Raw genomic sequence first — 14072 nt, forward strand, 5'->3', positions numbered from 1 at the left:
CCGGGCCTCACGTTAGAAGCCAGGGGAAGAGGAGCTCTCGTCCTGCTGGGGTAGGGGAAGGGGTGGGGCCGGGGGAGGTCAGGCTCCATAAGTGGGAGGGGCGTGAGGTCCGCCTGCGGCAGTTGGTGACCTTCCTGCTCCCCTCAGGGCAGAGCCGCCGGCGTGAGAATGAGGGCGCTGCTGAGCCCAGGGACTGGGATGGCCTGTTGCTGCTGTGGTCCCAGAGCTCCACCCGAGACCTGAGGGAAGCCGTCTGCCCGTGAGTCCTCTCCCGCTTGTCTGTCAGCTTGTTTGAAACATGCTGGGTTTTCTGCCCAGCTGGCTAAGGGGAGTCCCTGGAAACGCAAGGGTGTGGGTTTTGGCAGACTTCAGGGAAGACATGCCAGATGAGCCTGGGAGACTCCAGCTTAATCTGGATTCAGGAGATATCTCCTCGGGCCAGCTAGTAATTGTAGGATAAGCCTAATGAGTCTTCACAGGATGAAGAGAGTAACGTGCCAAGGTAGCAATCGATGTCCTCATTCGGGAGGTTGAAGCTGGTGCTCAGAGAAGCGGGGAACTTGGCCAGAACAAGCAGGTGTGCACCCAGACAGAACCCCCAGATCCGGCCATTGGAGCTCAGGGAGGCCACTGGTGTGGCTTGTCCCTGTGGCAGGGGCCGAGGCATGCAGCCCACCCTGATTCCTGCGGGGGCCTGACTTGGGAAGTGCCATCTGGTAGCTTTGAGACTCACCAAACCAAATTGCACTGGAGAGAGGAAGGACACCTTCCTTCATCCACCCCCCACCCCCGCCGGATTCCCACATACCCTGACCCCTTTCTCTGGATTTCGGAGCCATTTCCAGAGTCCCGCTCATATGACCTCATTCGAAGTGCACTGTGGACGAGCTGCCATCTGCAGCTGCTACCACAGCAGCCAAGGGCTTTAGCTCCCGAGTACCTCCCTTCCTTTGGAACTTGGGGGCCCTCTACTCCCCACTTGCACACCACACACCTTTGCTGAGGATTGTGGGGACCCTCACTCAGTTTGCAGCACGTTGTAGCCATCCCTGTCCTCTCAATACCTCCCTTGAAACTCAGCTTGTGAGCTCCTTTGGAGCAGCGTGGCCCACCTGCAACACTGCAACGGAAGAGACACAGCTGACAGTGAAACAGCAGCTTAGATCTGACGGCCGGAAAGCTCTGTCAAAAGGGACCTCCCTCTTCACACCGTAGAGGCTCTAGGAGCCGCCAGGGTTTCGGAACCAGTGCTGGGGCCAAAAGGACTCCACAGCTGTTTTCCTTCCTGGGGAGGGTTCTGGCTCGAGTGGGAATGGCTCAAGTCTCCTAAGGTTCTGAAAGCCCACTGTGTGCAGATTCACGGTACACAGAGAGCAGAAGGTGGAGTCCTGTCCTGGAGGTGGTCACAGCTCACGGATGAGCCAGGCAGGCAGGCAGGCAGGGCATGAGAACACCTGAGCTGCCTTCATGAGTGAATGGTGTGGGGGCAGAGGAAGAGAAGCCGGTCTGCTCCCTCGTGTGGTGCCCAGGGCAGGTTGTCCCCAGAGGAATCCCTTACGACAGTGAGGACTATCACGGCTGTTTCCCAAGGGGTTCTGTCAGTGCGTGTCTTCCCCGGAGCGGTCAGGCCGTCTCTAAAATACACTGGCCATGGGCATTGCCTCTCCTTGGAACTTCCCATCTGTTTCTCTTTTTTATGGAACAGTGAATTTCTAGAGGGGTTCTGGGCCACAAGGATGTTGGGTCATTTTCTAGCCTTCTGTCATGAAGAACGCTTTCCTGGGCGTTGGGGTGGTTTGTTGTTCCAGCTCCCTTTCTTGGCTTCTTTTGGGAGCTGGTGCAACAAGAGGAGCTCAGCCTCTGCCTTCTGGCTGAGATGGCACCCTTCAAACAGCAATGCCTGCCTGGAGATAATGATGGCATTTGCCAAAAGGGCTTCGTTTGGCACATGGTATCTTGAAAGGACGTACAACGTCCTTTCAGCTATCAAAGGCTAGTTCAAAGGACATAAACATGAGAACTCTCCAGTGGAGTCTTACAGTAGGTGGAGCGTCCGAAAAAAACTCCTTCAGTCATTTCACTGAGAGTCATTGATTGGGGACACCAAGAATATAGGAAGGAATGCAGAAGGAAAAGATGAAATTGTGTTCAGGATCGGGCGGAGGGATGAACAGGGCGTGCTTGCCTTGAATCCAGGCTTTGTTGGGGGGTGGGGCATAAAGATGGAACGGGTCTGAAACTACAAAGTGGTGATGGTAACACAGTATCACCAGAGTTACACAACAGTGTTCCCAAATTGCAACAATGATGAAAAAGTTTACTAATCCCAACTTAACCAACAAAAATACAGGAAACCACGCAAAAAAGAAAACATCACCAGAAAGGTGGAAACAAACCAAATGCAAAGCAGTTCGGGGGAAAGGAACTCCATGTCCCCTGGGGGCAGACCGAGTTGACGGCGTCCACGGTGAGCAGACAGGGATGGAGGCTGCAGAGCCGACCGCTCCCCTGGACGTGGTGTTTCCGGCAAGGGCTCTGGGTCTCTGTCCAGAGCGGGGGCTCGTTCTCCCTGCAGGGGTGGGTGAGTCATCGTGGGCGTCTGGGTGTTGCGCGGGAGCCAGGGCAGGCTCTCCCTGCCGAGGCGGTGACTCCTCCTCTGCCTCGGGTTCTCCTGCCAAAGGCCGAGCAGGTAGAGGTGCACGTGGAGGTGGAGGTTCTGGCTGAGGGGGTGGGACATCAGTGCCTGGGGCTGGGGGTCCTGCAGGCACGGAGATCCGATCTGCCCGGTGTGCTGGCCAGTACCCAGCTGGCCTGGTGTCTCTGCGAGGGCAAGTCTCGGTTCTCCATCTGCCCTCGGTGGATCCCTGGGTCCTGCACCTGGAGCCACCACCTCTGTAGGGACAGGTCTGGGAAGTGGAGCCTGGTTCCAGTTGGAGGCCAGTGCTAGAGCTGTGGGAGAAGCATCGTTTGCCCGCAGGCCAGCCTTGGCATGTGCGTATCCCGGGACAGAAAGCTTCCAAGAGATTCCCAAAGAATACCCAGGGTCGGATGTCTTTTGGGACTGAAGTGTGCAAGATGGGGGGCGGGGGGTGTGAGGCCAGCGCTTGCTGCAGGCCCAGCAGCAGCTTTCGGGGACTCGTCCCTGTGTAGCTCAGCACCCCCTCCCCACACACTCCCGTACACCAGCCCCAGCGTCCTCACCTCTGTGCTCTGGCGTGCTGGGCTCCAGGTCCTCCTGCTGCCTCAGAGGCCGGGGTTCCCGGGACTCTGGGTCGGAGCCGGGTGTGCTGAGCTCCGTGGCAGCCTCAGACTGGGCCGCCGGGTGTATCCTGGGCGGTGTCTCGGCAGCAGGCCTTCCCCGCCTCCGCTTCGCCCCCGGTGGGGCTGATGCCTCCGTGGGCACGCTCACCTGGAGCCTGCACTGGGCCTCACGGGCGGGGGGGTGGTGCTCCGACCCCTCCCTCCGGGAGCTGGATGGGGTGTCCCCGTCCTCGGCCTCATCACGTGGGAAGCTCTGCAACGACAGTGACCGTCAGCCAGCCATGCTGGGAGTTTTCCGAGCTGGGCCTGGCCAGTGGAGCCGCTGCTTCGGCCTGCTCGAACTTCTCTGCCCAGAAGGGTCAGAGACGTGTGTCTGCTCAGATCCCCACCCGGGAGGAAAGAGACCCACCTGAGGGTGTGAGGTCAGCCTGGGCGGCCGGCCCTGCCCGCACTCTCCCCATCCCGCCCAGCATGCTCTCCCCTGGGGTGTGGACACAACTTGTCCGCAGGCTTCTGACCCCACATCCACCTGGGCTTCCTTGAGGGAGACACACCCCGACAAACCCGCATCCACACACACAGGCAAAGGACCCGGTGTTTCCGGGTGGCATGGGAGAGGTGGCCTGGCCCGGCCTGGGGCTCCCCGTGTTACCTTTCTGTTTCTCCGGGCAAAGGGCCAGAGGCGTCTCGGGGGTGCCCTGAGCCAACGTCGACAGGGTGCCCACGCACACTGCCTGTGAGCTCTCCTGAGGCCCCGGCCTCTGGGCAGGGGCAAACAGCAGAACATCTCGGCAGCAAGTGATCTGGCTGGGGGCTCCTCTCCGCTCTCGAGGCCTGGATACCCGGGTTGCGGGTTCTGTTGGGTTCTGTTGCCGGCAGGTGACATCATTTCCTGGGGTTCGTGCTGAGGTCCCTTCCCCAAAACTTCCCAAGCGAATCCCTGGGTTTCTGACTGCTCGACCACCACCCTTAAGCCATGTGCAGGCACAGTGACACCCACCCAGCCCAGCCGACAGCCCTGGGGAGGCCTGGGTGCAGCCAGGGCCTGAGCTCCGAGGGCCCCGCTGCTCTCAGACCAGGCTCCTTCTTCTCATAAGTGGTGTGGCCCTGGACAAGCATATGCCCCTCAGGGTTTCCCCAGTCTCTCCATCTGCAGAGTGGCGGTCATTCTCCCATCTGCTTCCTAGGTCTGTCGGCCTACGAGCAGCTCCATGCCTTTCCACCTGGGGCCGATATCACGTGGAGCGTGTGCGCTGAGACTTCAGAAAGAAAGATTCCTTCCTGGGCTGACACAGCACAGAATGGGGCAGAACGAGGCCTGGATGTGCCGTGGTACCCAGGAAAAGGCACTCCCCCTCCTGACTGTTTTGAGACCCCGCATCCAAGTTGGAGGACCGAAAGGAAGACTCGAAGGTCTCCCTCTCTTATAGAAAAGAGTGGCCAACTTTCTGGTCCTCTGTTTCCATTGAGATTCTGTTCAAGTGTCCCAGCTCGGCTTCTGCGGGTGGCTGAGCTTCTAATGGCTCCCTGCGTTCTTGTCTTTTCCTCTCCAAACCTTCCGTCCTTTTCCCCCTTCTGGGGTGGATGGGCGCTGTCATTGCTTCTACCTTCGAGACAGATTGATGAAAAGTCTGGACCATCGACTCCTTTCCTCTCTTTGGTTCCGTGTCTCTCTCTGGCTGTGTCCCTCTCTTTTCCTTTCTCAATTCAGTCTGTGTCTTCCTCTTTCTCTCTCGTGTGTGGACGGATGGATGCTAGGAATGCACATGTATATGATTAGATGAGGGTTATGTTTTAGGGATAGGTTAGAGGGAGAGAAAGGCTTTAGGTCGGAGTTGGTCATGGGGGAAGGGTCAAGGGTGGTGGTGGTGTTTCTTGGAATCTGAGTGCTGTGCATTCTTCGTCTCTTTCCATATGAACCCCTTCTCAGATACACCACTTGCAAGGAGTCTCTCGTGTTCCGTTTCCTCTCTTTTGCATTTGTGAATGCTTGCTTAGCTTCTCTGTTGTGAAGAGGTTCCATTGGATGGAAACCCATTGGTGTACTTCGTGTACCTCTTTCCCTTACTTGAAGAGACCCATTTCTACCTCCGCCCAGCAAATGGCAAGGAGACTCTGATGTTAAGGAGCCTTTGACCTACGCTTCTTTCTAGCTATCTCATGACATCAGCCTTTAGGGTGAGGTTTTCCCCGATATTGAGGTGGTCTGAGATCAAAACCAATAGCGTTCTTCAGATGTAGCTGTCTGGTTTTCCCATGGACATGTATTGAAGAGGCTTTCTTGTTCCCATTTGGATATTCTCCCCTTCTGTGTCAGAGATGAGTTGAGCATGGATGCTGGGGTCTGTGTCTGGACCCTCAACTTTATTCCATCGATCTGGATCTGTGTGTGTTGTTGTATTCCCAATAGCATACTGTCCGGCTCCTGCTGCTGCTGCTGCGGCTAAGTCACCTCAGTCGTGTCTGACTCTGCGCGACCCCATGGCCTGCAGCCTACCAGGCTCCTCCGTCCAGGGCATTTTCCAGGCAAGAGTACTGGAGTGGGTCGCCATTGCCTTCTCCGATACTCTCCTGAGGATCCTAGTTTGGTCGTCTAATTTCCTTTCACACAACCTTGGATGTCCGTATCGGGGCTTTTTCGTCGGATTGTATTGACAATTTAGGCTCTTTTCTGTTTCCGTACCCCTTTTGCAATTCTTGGTTGGGTGCGAAAATGCATTGGCATTTTGGGAGGAATAGCATCGAAGCTGTGGATTGCCTTGTGGGGCTGGGATATCATTTTCCAAATAGGAATTCTTTCAAGCCCTGAGCACAGCTTCTCTTTCCAGGGATTGGTGTGGGCTTGATCTTCCTTCTTCCATCTCTCGCCGTTTTGTGAGAACAGGTCCTTCCTTCCCTTCTGGGTTAGATGGACCCGTGGGGATCACTTCAGTGAATGGCATTGTCAGTGGGGGTGATAATTCCCTTCTCATTGGAAGACTTTGCTGTGAGTATTAGAAATGCAAGTGATTTCTCTTCCCCTTCCTCCCTGTCCATCTCTCAGAGCCACCGGGAAACAGAGGCCTCACCCAGGGTCACACAGGCCTGAGGAGGTACAACTAGACTGTTGATTCTTCAGGCCCTCAGTGCTGGACATCATCCGGGATACTCTGTGTGTGTCTTCCTCAGTCTGGTGTCCCTTCAGACCTTTCCCTAGTTTTCACAGGCTTGTTGTGTTGGTGTTCTTTGTCTGTTTGGAGACACATCCTTGATAAGCTTTGTGTTTCCACTCATTCGTCTCGCGATGTATGACCTGTCTTTTGCTTTTGTACTGAGGTCTTTCCCACAGTAGATATCTTTGATTTTGCAAAGTCCACTGTATTCTCCTGGTTTTTTTTGTGGACTGCCTTTTAGTTTTGTGTGTGAAGACTCAAAGCACGTGTCCGGTTTCGGCTCATTGTTCCTCTAGATTTGTGACAAGTTTTCATGGAATGTTTGTCTAGGGATAACTGGAAGTGAACTCGGTGTAAGGTGTCAAGTCTCCATCTTCATTCATGTCATCCCCTGCAGTTTCCAATACCCTGTTCCTGAGTGGTATTGGAGACCTTGAGGGAAGTTTGCTTGCATTGGAGTTTGCGTTTCCACCTTGATTAACTTCACACTGTTCTGCCCTCAGGGACACTGTCAAGGGGGAGTGAGGAGCAGCCTGCACTTCCAGCAGTGACCACACGGTGGGGCGAGTGCTGCTCTCCCCTCTGGGAGCCCCAGGCCACAGGCATCCCAGTGAGGAGCCAGCTCTGTGCTCAGCTGAAAGGAGTTAGTCTCTCAGGAGCCTCTGAGCCCTTCCGTTTGGATCACCCAGGGTGGGCATTTACTGTGACAGAAAAAATTGCCCTGAATTCCATGGACGGAAGAGCCTGGCTGTGTAGAGATCGTGAGTTGCCGTGAATCAGACACAACTGAGGACACAAAAATTCAATAGATTAAAACACTTTTTGGGTGTGGGGGGGAGTAAAAGGGGGTGATGTGGGTTTTTTTGTCTTATAAAATAGCCAAGGGAAATCTAGTTTAAACCTAAATTCACATATATGGGATAGGTATAGCTCTCCGTCACCCTATTAAAAAAACTACTAAACTTTTTTGAAAGTTTATTTTGTAGCTTCCTTGAGCACTTCATTGTGAAGCTTTTTTTTTTTTTTTTCTGTGACTTTGGCCTCATTAAAAAGTACGGTTTGCCTTTACTGGATAATTTTGTTCATTGGTTTCTTAGGGAATCTTGGTAATATTTGAGTTTCCTGGGGAGTATGGTCACATGACCTGGCCCTGGCCAATCGGTGCCTTCCACCTCCTTGGCCACTGTGATTGGCTCCGGACTGGGGCAGTGCCCAGTCGGGGCCCAGGGCCGGGCCTCACGTTAGAAGCCAGGGGAAGAGGAGCTCTCGTCCTGCTGGGGTAGGGGAAGGGGTGGGGCCGGGGGAGGTCAGGCTCCATAAGTGGGAGGGGCGTGAGGTCCGCCTGCGGCAGTTGGTGACCTTCCTGCTCCCCTCAGGGCAGAGCCGCCGGCGTGAGAATGAGGGCGCTGCTGAGCCCAGGGACTGGGATGGCCTGTTGCTGCTGTGGTCCCAGAGCTCCACCCGAGACCTGAGGGAAGCCGTCTGCCCGTGAGTCCTCTCCCGCTTGTCTGTCAGCTTGTTTGAAACATGCTGGGTTTTCTGCCCAGCTGGCTAAGGGGAGTCCCTGGAAACGCAAGGGTGTGGGTTTTGGCAGACTTCAGGGAAGACATGCCAGATGAGCCTGGGAGACTCCAGCTTAATCTGGATTCAGGAGATATCTCCTCGGGCCAGCTAGTAATTGTAGGATAAGCCTAATGAGTCTTCACAGGATGAAGAGAGTAACGTGCCAAGGTAGCAATCGATGTCCTCATTCGAGAGGTTGAAGCTGGTGCTCAGAGAAGCGGGGAACTTGGCCAGAACAAGCAGGTGTGCACCCAGACAGAACCCCCAGATCCGGCCATTGGAGCTCAGGGAGGCCACTGGTGTGGCTTGTCCCTGTGGCAGGGGCCGAGGCATGCAGCCCACCCTGATTCCTGCGGGGGCCTGACTTGGGAAGTGCCATCTGGTAGCTTTGAGACTCACCAAACCAAATTGCACTGGAGAGAGGAAGGACACCTTCCTTCATCCACCCCCCACCCCCGCCGGATTCCCACATACCCTGACCCCTTTCTCTGGATTTCGGAGCCATTTCCAGAGTCCCGCTCATATGACCTCATTCGAAGTGCACTGTGGACGAGCTGCCATCTGCAGCTGCTACCACAGCAGCCAAGGGCTTTAGCTCCCGAGTACCTCCCTTCCTTTGGAACTTGGGGGCCCTCTACTCCCCACTTGCACACCACACACCTTTGCTGAGGATTGTGGGGACCCTCACTCAGTTTGCAGCACGTTGTAGCCATCCCTGTCCTCTCAATACCTCCCTTGAAACTCAGCTTGTGAGCTCCTTTGGAGCAGCGTGGCCCACCTGCAACACTGCAACGGAAGAGACACAGCTGACAGTGAAACAGCAGCTTAGATCTGACGGCCGGAAAGCTCTGTCAAAAGGGACCTCCCTCTTCACACCGTAGAGGCTCTAGGAGCCGCCAGGGTTTCGGAACCAGTGCTGGGGCCAAAAGGACTCCACAGCTGTTTTCCTTCCTGGGGAGGGTTCTGGCTCGAGTGGGAATGGCTCAAGTCTCCTAAGGTTCTGAAAGCCCACTGTGTGCAGATTCACGGTACACAGAGAGCAGAAGGTGGAGTCCTGTCCTGGAGGTGGTCACAGCTCACGGATGAGCCAGGCAGGCAGGCAGGCAGGGCATGAGAACACCTGAGCTGCCTTCATGAGTGAATGGTGTGGGGGCAGAGGAAGAGAAGCCGGTCTGCTCCCTCGTGTGGTGCCCAGGGCAGGTTGTCCCCAGAGGAATCCCTTACGACAGTGAGGACTATCACGGCTGTTTCCCAAGGGGTTCTGTCAGTGCGTGTCTTCCCCGGAGCGGTCAGGCCGTCTCTAAAATACACTGGCCATGGGCATTGCCTCTCCTTGGAACTTCCCATCTGTTTCTCTTTTTTATGGAACAGTGAATTTCTAGAGGGGTTCTGGGCCACAAGGATGTTGGGTCATTTTCTAGCCTTCTGTCATGAAGAACGCTTTCCTGGGCGTTGGGGTGGTTTGTTGTTCCAGCTCCCTTTCTTGGCTTCTTTTGGGAGCTGGTGCAACAAGAGGAGCTCAGCCTCTGCCTTCTGGCTGAGATGGCACCCTTCAAACAGCAATGCCTGCCTGGAGATAATGATGGCATTTGCCAAAAGGGCTTCGTTTGGCACATGGTATCTTGAAAGGACGTACAACGTCCTTTCAGCTATCAAAGGCTAGTTCAAAGGACATAAACATGAGAACTCTCCAGTGGAGTCTTACAGTAGGTGGAGCGTCCGAAAAAAACTCCTTCAGTCATTTCACTGAGAGTCATTGATTGGGGACACCAAGAATATAGGAAGGAATGCAGAAGGAAAAGATGAAATTGTGTTCAGGATCGGGCGGAGGGATGAACAGGGCGTGCTTGCCTTGAATCCAGGCTTTGTTGGGGGGTGGGGCATAAAGATGGAACGGGTCTGAAACTACAAAGTGGTGATGGTAACACAGTATCACCAGAGTTACACAACAGTGTTCCCAAATTGCAACAATGATGAAAAAGTTTACTAATCCCAACTTAACCAACAAAAATACAGGAAACCACGCAAAAAAGAAAACATCACCAGAAAGGTGGAAACAAACCAAATGCAAAGCAGTTCGGGGGAAAGGAACTCCATGTCCCCTGGGGGCAGACCGAGTTGACGGCGTCCACGGTGAGCAGACAGGGATGGAGGCTGCAGAGCCGACCGCTCCCCTGGACGTGGTGTTTCCGGCAAGGGCTCTGGGTCTCTGTCCAGAGCGGGGGCTCGTTCTCCCTGCAGGGGTGGGTGAGTCATCGTGGGCGTCTGGGTGTTGCGCGGGAGCCAGGGCAGGCTCTCCCTGCCGAGGCGGTGACTCCTCCTCTGCCTCGGGTTCTCCTGCCAAAGGCCGAGCAGGTAGAGGTGCACGTGGAGGTGGAGGTTCTGGCTGAGGGGGTGGGACATCAGTGCCTGGGGCTGGGGGTCCTGCAGGCACGGAGATCCGATCTGCCCGGTGTGCTGGCCAGTACCCAGCTGGCCTGGTGTCTCTGCGAGGGCAAGTCTCGGTTCTCCATCTGCCCTCGGTGGATCCCTGGGTCCTGCACCTGGAGCCACCACCTCTGTAGGGACAGGTCTGGGAAGTGGAGCCTGGTTCCAGTTGGAGGCCAGTGCTAGAGCTGTGGGAGAAGCATCGTTTGCCCGCAGGCCAGCCTTGGCATGTGCGTATCCCGGGACAGAAAGCTTCCAAGAGATTCCCAAAGAATACCCAGGGTCGGATGTCTTTTGGGACTGAAGTGTGCAAGATGGGGGGCGGGGGGTGTGAGGCCAGCGCTTGCTGCAGGCCCAGCAGCAGCTTTCGGGGACTCGTCCCTGTGTAGCTCAGCACCCCCTCCCCACACACTCCCGTACACCAGCCCCAGCGTCCTCACCTCTGTGCTCTGGCGTGCTGGGCTCCAGGTCCTCCTGCTGCCTCAGAGGCCGGGGTTCCCGGGACTCTGGGTCGGAGCCGGGTGTGCTGAGCTCCGTGGCAGCCTCAGACTGGGCCGCCGGGTGTATCCTGGGCGGTGTCTCGGCAGCAGGCCTTCCCCGCCTCCGCTTCGCCCCCGGTGGGGCTGATGCCTCCGTGGGCACGCTCACCTGGAGCCTGCACTGGGCCTCACGGGCGGGGGGGTGGTGCTCCGACCCCTCCCTCCGGGAGCTGGATGGGGTGTCCCCGTCCTCGGCCTCATCACGTGGGAAGCTCTGCAACGACAGTGACCGTCAGCCAGCCATGCTGGGAGTTTTCCGAGCTGGGCCTGGCCAGTGGAGCCGCTGCTTCGGCCTGCTCGAACTTCTCTGCCCAGAAGGGTCAGAGACGTGTGTCTGCTCAGATCCCCACCCGGGAGGAAAGAGACCCACCTGAGGGTGTGAGGTCAGCCTGGGCGGCCGGCCCTGCCCGCACTCTCCCCATCCCGCCCAGCATGCTCTCCCCTGGGGTGTGGACACAACTTGTCCGCAGGCTTCTGACCCCACATCCACCTGGGCTTCCTTGAGGGAGACACACCCCGACAAACCCGCATCCACACACACAGGCAAAGGACCCGGTGTTTCCGGGTGGCATGGGAGAGGTGGCCTGGCCCGGCCTGGGGCTCCCCGTGTTACCTTTCTGTTTCTCCGGGCAAAGGGCCAGAGGCGTCTCGGGGGTGCCCTGAGCCAACGTCGACAGGGTGCCCACGCACACTGCCTGTGAGCTCTCCTGAGGCCCCGGCCTCTGGGCAGGGGCAAACAGCAGAACATCTCGGCAGCAAGTGATCTGGCTGGGGGCTCCTCTCCGCTCTCGAGGCCTGGATACCCGGGTTGCGGGTTCTGTTGGGTTCTGTTGCCGGCAGGTGACATCATTTCCTGGGGTTCGTGCTGAGGTCCCTTCCCCAAAACTTCCCAAGCGAATCCCTGGGTTTCTGACTGCTCGACCACCACCCTTAAGCCATGTGCAGGCACAGTGACACCCACCCAGCCCAGCCGACAGCCCTGGGGAGGCCTGGGTGCAGCCAGGGCCTGAGCTCCGAGGGCCCCGCTGCTCTCAGACCAGGCTCCTTCTTCTCATAAGTGGTGTGGCCCTGGACAAGCATATGCCCCTCAGGGTTTCCCCAGTCTCTCCATCTGCAGAGTGGCGGTCATTCTCCCATCTGCTTCCTAGGTCTGTCGGCCTACGAGCAGCTCCATGCCTTTCCACCTGGGGCCGATATCACGTGGAGCGTGTGCGCTGAGACTTCAGAAAGAAAGATTCCTTCCTGGGCTGACACAGCACAGAATGGGGCAGAACGAGGCCTGGATGTGCCGTGGTACCCAGGAAAAGGCACTCCCCCTCCTGACTGTTTTGAGACCCCGCATCCAAGTTGGAGGACCGAAAGGAAGACTCGAAGGTCTCCCTCTCTTATAGAAAAGAGTGGCCAACTTTCTGGTCCTCTGTTTCCATTGAGATTCTGTTCAAGTGTCCCAGCTCGGCTTCTGCGGGTGGCTGAGCTTCTAATGGCTCCCTGCGTTCTTGTCTTTTCCTCTCCAAACCTTCCGTCCTTTTTCCCCTTCTGGGGTGGATGGGCGCTGTCATTGCTTCTACCTTCGAGACAGATTGATGAAAAGTCTGGACCATCGACTCCTTTCCTCTCTTTGGTTCCGTGTCTCTCTCTGGCTGTGTCCCTCTCTTTTCCTTTCTCAATTCAGTCTGTGTCTTCCTCTTTCTCTCTCGTGTGTGGACGGATGGATGCTAGGAATGCACATGTATATGATTAGATGAGGGTTATGTTTTAGGGATAGGTTAGAGGGAGAGAAAGGCTTTAGGTCGGAGTTGGTCATGGGGGAAGGGTCAAGGGTGGTGGTGGTGTTTCTTGGAATCTGAGTGCTGTGCATTCTTCGTCTCTTTCCATATGAACCCCTTCTCAGATACACCACTTGCAAGGAGTCTCTCGTGTTCCGTTTCCTCTCTTTTGCATTTGTGAATGCTTGCTTAGCTTCTCTGTTGTGAAGAGGTTCCATTGGATGGAAACCCATTGGTGTACTTCGTGTACCTCTTTCCCTTACTTGAAGAGACCCATTTCTACCTCCGCCCAGCAAATGGCAAGGAGACTCTGATGTTAAGGAGCCTTTGACCTACGCTTCTTTCTAGCTATCTCATGACATCAGCCTTTAGGGTGAGGTTTTCCCCGATATTGAGGTGGTCTGAGATCAAAACCAATAGCGTTCTTCAGATGTAGCTGTCTGGTTTTCCCATGGACATGTATTGAAGAGGCTTTCTTGTTCCCATTTGGATATTCTCCCCTTCTGTGTCAGAGATGAGTTGAGCATGGATGCTGGGGTCTGTGTCTGGACCCTCAACTTTATTCCATCGATCTGGATCTGTGTGTGTTGTTGTATTCCCAATAGCATACTGTCCGGCTCCTGCTGCTGCTGCTGCGGCTAAGTCACTTCAGTCGTGTCTGACTCTGCGCGACCCCATGGCCTGCAGCCTACCAGGCTCCTCCGTCCAGGGCATTTTCCAGGCAAGAGTACTGGAGTGGGTCGCCATTGCCTTCTCCGATACTCTCCTGAGGATCCTAGTTTGGTCGTCTAATTTCCTTTCACACAACCTTGGATGTCCGTATCGGGGCTTTTTCGTCGGATTGTATTGACAATTTAGGCTCTTTTCTGTTTCCGTACCCCTTTTGCAATTCTTGGTTGGGTGCGAAAATGCATTGGCATTTTGGGAGGAATAGCATCGAAGCTGTGGATTGCCTTGTGGGGCTGGGATATCATTTTCCAAATAGGAATTCTTTCAAGCCCTGAGCACAGCTTCTCTTTCCAGGGATTGGTGTGGGCTTGATCTTCCTTCTTCCATCTCTCGCCGTTTTGTGAGAACAGGTCCTTCCTTCCCTTCTGGGTTAGATGGACCCGTGGGGATCACTTCAGTGAATGGCATTGTCAGTGGGGGTGATAATTCCCTTCTCATTGGAAGACTTTGCTGTGAGTATTAGAAATGCAAGTGATTTCTCTTCCCCTTCCTCCCTGTCCATCTCTCAGAGCCACCGGGAAACAGAGGCCTCACCCAGGGTCACACAGGCCTGAGGAGGTACAACTAGACTGTTGATTCTTCAGGCCCTCAGTGCTGGACATCATCCGGGATACTCTGTGTGTGTCTTCCTCAGT

General features: G+C 55.7%; 3 protein-coding genes across 5 annotated transcripts in view; 1 reads left to right on the top strand and 2 right to left on the bottom strand.

The window, feature by feature from the left end:
- LOC145517344 (uncharacterized) overlaps positions 1 to 14072 on the top strand; it is a 325418-nt gene that overhangs the window by 193148 nt on the left and 118198 nt on the right. For 2 of the 3 annotated variants that reach the window (XR_014061968.1, XM_081519625.1), the window contains exon 1: positions 7695 to 7901. The gene's annotated coding sequence lies outside the window, so the exon portion shown is untranslated. Of the gene's footprint in view, positions 260 to 6916; positions 7175 to 7694; positions 7902 to 14072 lie in introns of those variants that run through there. The other variant, XR_014061974.1, reaches the window with a different exon arrangement.
- On the bottom strand, positions 2289 to 4106 carry LOC145517290 (uncharacterized). The gene is made up of 3 exons (XM_081519567.1): positions 3914 to 4106; positions 3202 to 3514; positions 2289 to 2949 (listed from the first exon to the last, which is right to left on the bottom strand). Exons 1-3 carry the CDS (start codon positions 4046 to 4048, stop codon positions 2321 to 2323), a joined length of 1077 nt encoding a protein of 358 aa, XP_081375693.1. The 5' UTR covers positions 4049 to 4106; the 3' UTR covers positions 2289 to 2320.
- On the bottom strand, positions 9931 to 13924 carry LOC145517180 (uncharacterized). The gene is made up of 3 exons (XM_081519445.1): positions 11556 to 13924; positions 10844 to 11156; positions 9931 to 10591 (listed from the first exon to the last, which is right to left on the bottom strand). Exons 1-3 carry the CDS (start codon positions 11790 to 11792, stop codon positions 9963 to 9965), a joined length of 1179 nt encoding a protein of 392 aa, XP_081375571.1. The 5' UTR covers positions 11793 to 13924; the 3' UTR covers positions 9931 to 9962.

This window comes from Giraffa tippelskirchi, chromosome 8 (assembly GCF_054371585.1).
Source record: "Giraffa tippelskirchi isolate mGirTip1 chromosome 8, T2T-mGirTip1v1.2.pri, whole genome shotgun sequence".
Lineage (NCBI taxonomy): Eukaryota > Metazoa > Chordata > Mammalia > Artiodactyla > Giraffidae > Giraffa > Giraffa tippelskirchi.

Coding starts and splice junctions, on each gene's coding strand:
- LOC145517290 (XM_081519567.1), bottom strand. CDS start 4,048: ATGTTCTGCTGTTTGCCCCTGCCCAGAGGCCGGGGCCTCAGGAGAGCT. Junction 3,515..3,913: donor TTGCCCGGAGAAACAGAAAG/GTAACACGGGGA, acceptor CTGTCGTTGCAG/AGCTTCCCACGTGATGAGGC. Junction 2,950..3,201: donor CAGCACGCCAGAGCACAGAG/GTGAGGACGCTG, acceptor CTTCTCCCACAG/CTCTAGCACTGGCCTCCAAC.
- LOC145517180 (XM_081519445.1), bottom strand. CDS start 11,792: ATGATGTCACCTGCCGGCAACAGAACCCAACAGAACCCGCAACCCGGG. Junction 11,157..11,555: donor TTGCCCGGAGAAACAGAAAG/GTAACACGGGGA, acceptor CTGTCGTTGCAG/AGCTTCCCACGTGATGAGGC. Junction 10,592..10,843: donor CAGCACGCCAGAGCACAGAG/GTGAGGACGCTG, acceptor CTTCTCCCACAG/CTCTAGCACTGGCCTCCAAC.